The sequence below is a fragment of the Somniosus microcephalus genome, chromosome 4, assembly GCF_052327205.1.
Source record: "Somniosus microcephalus isolate GS21.2 chromosome 4, FLI_Smic_1.0, whole genome shotgun sequence".
NCBI classification, from domain to species: Eukaryota; Metazoa; Chordata; class Chondrichthyes; order Squaliformes; family Somniosidae; genus Somniosus; species Somniosus microcephalus.
The window spans coordinates 192818540-192829226 of record NC_140990.1 but is presented as its reverse complement, the minus strand read 5'-3'; the positions used below and the strand labels follow the sequence as shown (position 1 = coordinate 192829226).

Genomic DNA, 10687 nt, shown 5'->3' with positions numbered 1-10687 from the left:
CTCAAGCACTCCTCCAAATTCTATGTTGAAAAGTATTATAGTTGAATAATTTTATCTTTTTAAAAAGAAAACTGGTATCAAAAGAAGTTTCCTTGGGAATACACTCAACAGAATACAGCAAGAGGCTTCATATTTCCAACATGCAAGGTTTACAATAAGATTGAATTCCCCCGAGTATAGAAGATTAAAGGGTGATCTCATTGTAGTGTTTAAGATGATTAACGGAGTTGATAGGATAGGTAGAGAGAAACTACTACCTCTGGTGGAAGAGTCCAAAACAAGGGGGCATATCCTTAAAATTAGAGCTGGGCCGTTCAGAGGTGATGTCAGGAATCACTTCTTCACGCAATGGGTAGTAGAAATCTGGAACACTCTCTCCCCCCCCCCCCCAAAAAAAACTGTTGAGACTGGGGGTCAATCACAAATTTCAAAAGGGAGATTGACAGATTTTTATTAGGCAAGGGTATTAAAGCATAAGGAACCAAGACAGGTAGGTGGAGTTAAGATACAGATCAGCCATGATTTAATTGAACAGCAGAACAGGCTCGAGGCACTGAATGGCCTCCTCTTGTTCCTATGTTCTGGAAAAGGTTATGGTTTGATGACCCATTATGACACCACCAACACAAAGGAGCCACCTGCAGCAGAGCGCTGCCCGCCATTCAGATCAATGGGGGCCGCAACTTCAGACATAGTTAGGAGTAATTTCAGAGCTGTATGATTTGGAAACACGTCATCAACTGGGGAGGAAGAGGCCAGAAAAAACATCAGGGCCCCATCTTCACCTGCAGCTAAAAGGGGAGCGAGGAACCAATTCCCACTCAAAACAAAAACACAACCAACCTGGGAGTGAAAAATAAACAAAGAAACCGAACCTGATTAGCAAGAATCATCACTGAAAGGCAATAAAATTAACAAAAGGGAAGTGCGACAAAATACTTGGCGTTTTCAGATATTTGTCCCTGTAAATATTTATTTTTTTGTCCCACTGCACTGTTAAAGCAAGGATTGTACACACCATGACCTGAACAGCCCATTCTATCCCACTCAGATAGAAGAGTGTCTATTGTATTAAAGTTACAATCGATTGTTAAAGATAAAGGAGATAGGATCCGGAGCTGGCTTTAGGCTGGCATCGTGAGTGCATGAGCAACATGCTGGCCCAAAACCAACGAGACACACTTCAGACGTCTGTAATTGAACTCTGACCCACATATTTCTGTATAAAAATTGTTAAACTAATGGACCTCCAGGACACAAATTAAGAATCCAGGCTTGATTGCCTTTCAAACAGCACTCTTGCAAAAAGCTATTTTGGAGTGATTACTGCATTTCTTGCACGTAAACAAACCTGCAGGGAATTCATTCTTTCCATTTACTTAATGGGAGCTTTCCTGATTTCTGCATTTTGATCTTTTTTGGCAGGCTGTAGCAAGGCAGAACAGGCTATAACATGCAAGTCTGGGGCACTGCAACATTCAAAACAGCCTAGATTAACAGACTGGTTGACAAAAACATTATAGCTAAACCGGTTAAACAACTACGCTGGTTAAACATTCAGCTGAATGTCTTCTTTCAATACCCGACGGTGATCATTGTATATTTAAAAAAAAACTGTTCAACAGTGAAGAAACTTATCAACTATTTCAGTTCTCTCTATGTATATTTTAAGAAGCTCAATACTCCATCCACATTAATGGATTTGCTCCCCAATATTTTAACTAATCTTCTCCGCCCTCCAATTTTCTCTCCTCTCCAGAAAATACTGAGGCACAATTCTACAGCCATTGGCCACCCTGCAGGACCTGATCCAAGCAGCAAGGAGAGATTCTGGACCGCAAATGCCGACAGGGTATTCGAGTAGGAGGTATTACAACACTGCGTGCACACCCGCTGAAACACTTGGCTGTGCTTTTCCCTCCTTAACTTGAGGGCACTAAGACCAATTGTGTTGGACCTTTTTGCTACTGCTATTGCAATTGAAATCAGCTAAGTCAGCAGGTTGAATCTGGGACTTTGTTGGTATGAACAGCAGTTGTTTAAGAATAATTACACAAGAATTACCCACTGAGCAACTGGAAGAACCTACAGTTCAGCTTCACAGTAGCCTCTTCTGCAGGGTGTGATGAAGTTGGAGACCAAGATAACTTACTCAACTACCCTCACTTGATGAAAAGCAAACTTGTTGGGACGAAGTGAAAATCTGACCAGCTAGGCTGGTGCTAATCAAGAGAATGGTTCATATGGTTACTAAGCAAAGGAGGCCATAATATTTCACCTCTTGTTGCTTAGTGATAACTTGCTCTCAATGATTAAAGCTATGAAAAAGCCTTTTCAAATTAAACCCTCAAGTTGAACTTCCTTAGGACATCAGGTTTAATCCACAGAGACTGACAGCTGTCAATACTGCAGAAAAAACAAGGATTAAAACAAACCCATCTATTTCTTAGAATAAAAGGACTATAATTTAATAAATGAGGTGTCCCTCACAAACCTGAGAATAACTAGAGTATCCAACAGTGGCACAATCATTCTGCAATGGTTAACACAACATTTGACTCACACCCACCTTTGACATCATTGATACTGAGTTCAGAGAAACCATTGCTCAAGTCGATTAACGTCCCTTCTGATTTACACCGCGGAAGTCCACTTGTGTTGGTGGAGCGAATTCTCTGGGCTGCCATAGTTCCCTCGGTTATGAGACTTGATGTCATACACAAGAGTTGTTCATTGGCAGCAGCTTTTATAGGCTGGCAACGAGCTCTTTACCTATTATAGTGCCATTTGTTATGCAGACCATCTACAGGAAATAAATCATATAACATTGCATCAGTTTAGGAGATACAGTCTCTTAAAAATGTACCAAAAATTACAGCCAAATACAAATTCTTTCGTGCAACACATAGTCTGAACATAGTTACTTACATTTGTAAACAAGCATGCCTTTCCTGATGCTACCAAGCAACAGAAGCCTTTAGTCAAAATAATAGCTTAGGATACAACAGAAAATGTCATGACTTTGGTAAGCATAGGTGAAGAAAGATCCACAAATTACAACTAATATAGATAGAATAAAGTTCTTACGGTCTTAGTGTAGAACAAGGTTTCCTCTAAGTCAATAATGCTACATTAAATGTGTTAAATTTTAGAAATATAAAGAAAGACTTGCATTTATATAGCGCCTTTCACGACCTCAGGATGTCCCAAAGCACTTTACAGCCAATGAAGTACTTTGAAATGTAGTCACTATTGGTAATATAGGAAACACAGCAGCCAATTTGCACACAGCAAGGTCCCACAAACAGCAATGTGATAATGACCAGAGAATCTGTTTTAGTGATGTTGGCTGAGGGAGAACTATTGGCCAGGGCACTGGGGAGAAACTTCCCTGCTCTTCTCCAAATATTGCTGTGGGATCTTTTACATCCACCCAAGGGGGCAGATGGGGCCTGGGTTTAACATCTCATCCGAAAGACAGCACCTCCAATAGTGCTGTTCTCCCTCAGTGCTGCACTGGAGTGTCAGCCTAGATTTTGCACTCAAGTCCCCCCAACCTTCTAACTTAGAGGCGAGAATGCAACCCACTGAGCCACAGCAGAAATATATGTTCTCTGAGGCAAAAATGTAATCTACCACTAGCTACTAGTTGTTTTTTGCCCTCCCAAATCTTAACCATTTGAGGCCAACTGTAATGTTCTCATTGCCATCCCTACTGAGATCAGTCAACCCAGCAGAGGTGGAATCTGGGGCAATGCTAGTCTGTATGGCTCAGTACCACACCACATAATGTATCTACTGAGTAAGCCATGGGGAAGGAGAAGGGAATAACATTTTAATTGCAGTGGAGTGTGTTTCTGGTCTGTAGAATTCTCACCAACTGGTAGAATAGAGAACACATAAATTAATGGTCAGAAGGTTGAAACGAGACATTTGAGCAGGAAATGGGATTGCTCAATGTTGTCATCAGAAGGGAACACAACCCCCCTTACTCTTCTGTGCAGTAAGATTCTGTGATAAACAAGTATTTGATGGCTCAGCCAAATCACCACCAATAGTAATAAAGACTCTGAGCTGATTAATGCACAGTAATCCGTGAAGTGCCTACACATCCACAATGTATGCTCTTTTATTTGCTTTCAAACTCTTAAAAGGCTGTAACCTCTAATAACAGACATGATAAAATGGCATTCAATAGTTCCAAACTAAGTAAAGCATAACATTTATGCTGAAAATAGGTCGAGGAATTTCAGATAGTGAAACTACTCTTATTTTACAGCACCAGTCACAATTAAACATTCAAGCCGTATTACACAACTCAAAGGCAGTTAAAGCGTGATAAAAAAAAGTGCAGTCCTCTAAACTAACACTATCAGGAGTTTTCACACAAGAAAAATCCAAATGAATTTCAATAATGGGTACATGAAGCTGTGAAGGACTAAAACAGAACTGGGAACCAGTGAGAGCCCAACCGAGTGCAATTTCCAAACAGCTTGCCAAGTGATCCCTTAATGATTCAAAAGTGGCACTGAAAAACTGAAACAGCCATTTTTCACAAAGGGCCCACAGCTGAATTTTAATTTGTTAGTTCTCTCCACACCGAATGTTTCCAGCATTTTCTGTTTTTGTTCCAGCCGGAATATAGCCCCCAATTAAATATTGGAATGACCAAAAACCATCGTCTTCAGTCCCCGCTACAAACTCCACTCCCTAGCCACCGTCTGAGGCTGAGCCAGACCGTTCGCAACCTTGGTGTCATAACTGACCCTGAGCCGAGCTTGCGACCACATATCCTTTTCATCAGCAAGACCGCCTAGTTCCACCTCTGTAACATCGCTTGTTTCCGCCCCTGCCTCAGCTCATCTGTTGCTGAAACCCTCATCCACAGTTTTGTAATGATGCATTCCCATGTGACTGTGAACTGCAGACTCCTAGGCCCCAGGTGGGAGTGCAATATCCAGAGGCCTGAGGAAGCCTGGATCCACAGCAGCATCTCCAGCAGAAGCCTTTAGTTATGGATGTCAACAGCTGGCACTTCTGTAGCAGACAGCGTAAAGAACGACGTTTCACGGGATCAAACAAAAGCAAGATGATGTAGGACATAAGGCCTGGCAACTCGGCAGTACTGTGAAAAGCTGTGGATGAGCTAGGTTTTGCTGTAATCTGTTGTTTGAGTGAATGGATCCTGTTTTCATTTGCATCCCTCTCATAACATAAGGAAGCAGTAACAGGACATCTGGATAAGCATAATTTAATCGGACAGAGTCAGCATGGATTTATGAAGGGGAAGTCAGGTTTGACAAATTTGCTCGAATTCTTTGAGGACGTAACAGGTTGGATAAAGGGGAACCAGTGGATGTGGTGTATTTGGACTTCCAAAAGGCATTTGACAAGGTGCCACACAAAAGATTACTGCACAAGATAAAAAAAATCACAGGATTGGGGGTAATATACTGGCATGGGTGGAAGATTGGCTATCTAACAGAAAACAGAGTTGGGATAAATGGTTCAGTCTCGGGTTGGCAATCAGTAACTCGTGGTGTTCCGCAGGGGTCAGTACTGGGACCCCAACTCTTTACAATCTATATTAACGATTTCGAGGTGGGGACCAAGTGCAACATATCCAAGTTTGCCGACGATACAAAGATGGGAGGGAAAGCAGTGAGTGAGGAGGACATAAATAACCTGCAAAAGGACATAGACAGGCTAAGTGAGTGGGCAGAAATTTGGCAGATGGAATATAATGTTGGAAAGTGTGAGGTTATGCACTTTGGCAGAAAAAAATCAAACAGCGAGTTATTATCTAAATGGAAAGAAACTGCAAAGTGCTACAGTACAAAGGGATCTGGGGGTCCTGGTGCATGAAACACAGAAGGTTAGTATGCAGGTGCAGCAGGTGATCAGGGAGGCCAATGGAATCTTGGCTTTTATTGCAAGGGGGATGGAGTATAAAAGCAGGGAAGTCTTGCTTCAGTTATACAGGGTACTGGTGAGGCCACACCTGGAATACTGCGTACAGTTTTGGTTTCCGTATTTAAGAAAAGATATACTTGCTCTCGAGGCAGTTCAGAGAAGGTTCACTTGGTTGATTCCAGAGATGAGGGGGTTGACTTAGGAGGAAAGGTTGAGTAGGTTGGGCCTCTACTCATTGGAATTCAGAAGAATGAGAGGCGATCTTATCAAAACATAAGATTGTGAGGGGGCTCGATTGGGTTGATGCGGGGAGGATGTTTCCACTGATGGGTGAGACTAGAACTAGGGGGCATAATCTTAGAATAAGGGGCTGCCGTTTCAAAACTGAGATGAGGAGAAACTTCTTCACTCAGAGGGTAGTAAATCTATGGAATTTGCTACCTCAGAGAGCTGTGGAAGCTGCGACATTAAATAAATTTAAAATGGAGATAGACAGTTTCCTAGCTGATAAGGGAATTAAGGGTTATGGGGAGCGGGCAGGGAAGTGGACGTGAGTCTAGGTTCGGATCAGCCATGATCCTATTGAATGGCGGAGCAGGCCCGAGGGGCCGTATGGCCTACTCCTGCTCCTACTTCTTATGTTCTTATACTCTTATACATCTTCCACTGTTTTCTTTACAAAATATTCCAGCAGCAGTCACCCAAAAAATACCTTACTTCCAATAATTTGCTGAAGCTCCCAAAAGAGCACTTACTGCAGAACAAGGCACCGAAAGCCATAAATCTCACTGCCAAATCCAGCTATTTGCACTTGGTCTTCCATGAGATACTGTAGAGCTTTAGAAAATGCTCTCATCTACTTTAGTATTTCCTTGCAACTGTCTGGCCAATTGCTAAATAAATCCTGCCCATAGGACCTCTGAAACGTCATCCTAACCTGCTTGGATTCGGGTGGGGACATTCAGTGGCCAACGCATCACTTAGATTTAATCTTTGGGTCCATTCCCCGGCAGGAGATGAACCCCCAAGGACAACCGTCAACTGGTGCATTATACAAGGTTTGCGCCGAATCTCAGGGGACCACCAGAGTCACTCAAATTTAGGGTTAAATGCCAATAGCTTTTTATATTGACTCCGACTTCAGTAATTGAGGTCCATAGCGATTGGGCTATAAGGAATCCCATAAAGATGGGCTGCTGTAATCTATGAGAGATCCAGTAGAAGGTTTCAGGAACCCCTGATTCAGTACATTGAGATTTTGCCCAGCTCAGGTCAAACGCTTTTGAAGCTTTGGTCCACTAGGGTGATTCGACATTACCTGCCTTTTTGGGGAGTCCTGTTCCAGTCACCTGCACACAAAGGAGAATATGCTAAAGCAGGACAATGGAACTCTGCCGACTGAGGTTTTGGTCTGCTGCTGTAATTGGCTATAATCTGTCTTTGGCTCAGTGGTAGCACTCTCACCTCTGAGTCAGGAGGTTGTGGGTTCAAGTCCCACTCTAGGGACTTGAGCACAAAATCTAGGTTGACAAATGAGTTACAGCATTGACTAAAGTTGTCCAGTCCTTGCAATGTTTTCTTAGCACCAATCAGTGCTGCTGTGTACTTAGAACTACCCAACTGGGTGTGGATGGATTTCTTAAGACTTGTTGTGCTCTTCTATCTCATGAATAATAGGGGAAATTAAGGTGCAGTCATTCCTTAGGGCGCACTTCAAGTGCCCCTGGCAAACTTGGCACACCACAGTACTTTATTTAGGCAATAAGCTATTTATGTAATGATCGGGAGTCAGAAACTGACAATTGTATTTGGCACAGTATGTAACACCTTTGACAGATGCTCGTGCATTGATCCAAAGATAAAGAGGCATAGTTCATGGTCACGCAGGGAATGTACTGCATAGGTCATTGCTGAAGGCCACTCCATACTGTAGGGCTGGAGGAGGTTACGTAGAATTACTATTCTATATTGAAATGTATTTGCCAATTACACACCCATTCTGCCATCGTATTAATGTCATCTTGTGCTTTGTCGCGGTCTTCCTCGGTATTAACTATACCTCCCAATTTGGCATCATTTGCAAATTTTGGAAATGTACTTCTGATTTCAGAGTCCAAAACGTTTATGTACATTATGAACAACAGTGGTCCCAGTATCGATCCTTGTGGAACACTTTATCCCACCTTTTGGCACCGAGTAACTACCTTTAACCCCTACTCTCTGTTTTCTGTTCTGACTATGCTTCAAAAGTACTTCATTGGCTGTAAAGTACTTTGGGATGTCCTAAGGTTGTGAAAGGCACTATATAAATGCAAGTTCTCTCTTTCTATCCATTCTGCTACTTGTCCCGACTCCCCATGCTCTGACCTTAGTCTACTTATCGAAGGCATTTTAAAAATCCAAACATATTACATCTACTACATTACCCTTGTCTACCCTGTTACTTCAAAGAATTCAATAAGGTTGGTCAAGCATGATCTTCCTTTATGAAATATTATTTCCCAAATTTCTAAATTTGCAGGTGACACCAAATTGGAAGGGATAATCAACAGTGAGGAGGACTGCAACAAATTACTAGACATTAATAAACTTGCAGAATGGGCATATAATTGGCAAATGAATTACAACATAGGTAAGCGTGAGGTAATACATTTTAGTAAGAAAAATAAGGAGGTCACATAGTACTTGCAAAAGAAGAATCTAAATGGGGTAGAGGAGCAAAGGGATCTGGGAGTACAAATATATAAAATTGCAAAGTTGTGACGCAGGTTAATACGGCCATAACAAAAGCAAACTAAGCACTAGGGTTTATTTCTAGAAGAATATAATTTTTTTTAAACTCATTCCTGGGATGTGGGCGTCGCTGACAAGGCCAGCATTTATTGCCCTCAAGAAGGTGGTGGTGAGCCGCCTTCTTGAACCGCTGCAGTCCGTGTGGTGAAGGTACTCCCACAGTGCTGTTAGGGAGGGAGTTCCAGGATTTTGACCCAGCGACGATGAAGGAACTGCGATATACTTCCAAGTCAGGATGGTGTGAGACTTGGAGGGGAACTTGGAGGTGGTGGTATTCCCATGCGCCTGCTGCCCGTCCTTCTAGGTGGTAGAGATCGCTGGTTTGGGAGCTGCTGCTGAAGCAGCGTTGGCGAGTTGCTGCAGTATATCTTGTAGATGGTACACATTGCAGCCACAGTGTGCCAGTGGTGCAAGGAGTGAATGTTTAAGATGGTGGATGGGGTGCCAATCAAGCGGGCTGTTTTGTTCTGGATGGTGTCGAGCTTCTTGAGTGTTGTTGGAGCTGCACTCATCCATGCAAGTGGAGAGTATTCCATCACACACCTGACTTGTACCTTGTAGATGGTGGAAAGGCTTTGGGGAGTCAGGAAGTGAGACACTCACCACAGAATACCCAGCCTCTGGCCTGCTCTTGTAGCCACAGTGTGTGTGTGGCGGGTCCAGTTAAGTTTCTGGCCAATAGGGACCCCCCAGGATGTTGATAGCAGGGGATTCAGTGATGGTAATGCCTTTGAATGTCAAGGAGCATTGATTAGACTCTCGCTTGTTGGAGATAGTCATTGCCTGGCACTTGTGCGGCGCAAATGTTATTTATCACTTATCAGCCCAAGCCTGAATGTCATCCAGGTCTTGCTGCATTCGGGCATGGACTGCTTCATTATCTGGGGAGTTGCGAATGGCACTGAACACTGTGCAATCATCAGCGAACATCCCCACGTCTGACCTTATAATGGAGGGAAGGTCATTGATGAAGCAGATGAAGATAGTTGGGCCCAAGACACTGCCCTGAGGAACTCCTGCAGTGATGTTCTGGGGCTGAGATGATTGACCTCCAACAACCACAACTATCTTCCTTTGTGCTAGGTATGACTCCAGCCAGTGGAGAGTTTTCCCCCCCGATTCCCATTGACTTCAATTTTACTAGTACTCCTTGATGCCATACTCTGTCAAATACTGCATTGATGTCAAGGGCAGTCACTCTCACCTCACCTCTGGAATTCAGCTCTTTTGTCCATGTTTGGACCAAAGCTGTAATGAGGTCTAGAGCAGAGTGGTTCTGCCAGAACCCAAACTGAGCATCGGTGAGCATGTTATTGGTGAGCAAGTGCCGCTTGATAGCACTGTCGACGACACCTTCCATCATAATTGCTGATAATTGAAAGTAGACATTTGGGGCGGTAATTGACCAAATTGGATTTGTATTGTTTTTTGTGGACAGGACATACCTGGGCAGTTTTCCACATTGTCGGATAGATGTTGTAGCTGCACTGGAACAGCTTGGCTAGAGGTGCGGCTAGTTCTGGAGCACAAGTCTTCAGCACGACAGCCTGGATGTTGTCGGGGCCCATAGCCTTTGCTGTATCCAGTGCACTCAGCCGTTTCTTGGTATCACGTGGAGTGAATCGAATTGGCTGAAGACTGGCTTCTGTGATGGTGGGGAACTCAGGTGGAGGCTGATATGGATCATTCACTCGGCACTTCTGGCTGAATTTGGTTGCAAACGCTTCAGTCTTGACTTTTGTACTTGCGAGCTGGGCTCCGCCATCATGGAGGGTGGGGATGTTCATGGAGCCTCCTCCTCCCGTTAGTTGTTTAATTGTCCACCACCATTCACTGTTGAATGTGGCAGGACTGCAGAGCTTTGATCTAATCCATTGATTGTGGGATTGCTTAGCTCTGTCTGTAGCATGCTGCTTCCACTGTTTAGCATGCATGTAGTCCTGTGTTGCTGCTTCCCCAGGTTGGCACCTCATTTTTAGGT

At 43.4% G+C, this 10687-nt stretch overlaps 1 protein-coding gene across 2 annotated transcripts in view; it reads right to left on the bottom strand.

Annotated features, from left to right (window-relative positions):
- Window positions 1-10687, bottom strand: part of sh3bp4a (SH3-domain binding protein 4a) — an 80281-nt gene that overhangs the window by 44338 nt on the left and 25256 nt on the right. For both annotated transcript variants that reach the window (XM_085985651.1, XM_085985652.1), the window contains exon 2: window positions 2570-2803. In XM_085985651.1, the coding sequence (XP_085841777.1) occupies window positions 2570-2717 (148 nt within the window). In that variant the 5' untranslated portion in view covers window positions 2718-2803. The remainder of the gene's footprint in view (window positions 1-2569; window positions 2804-10687) is intronic.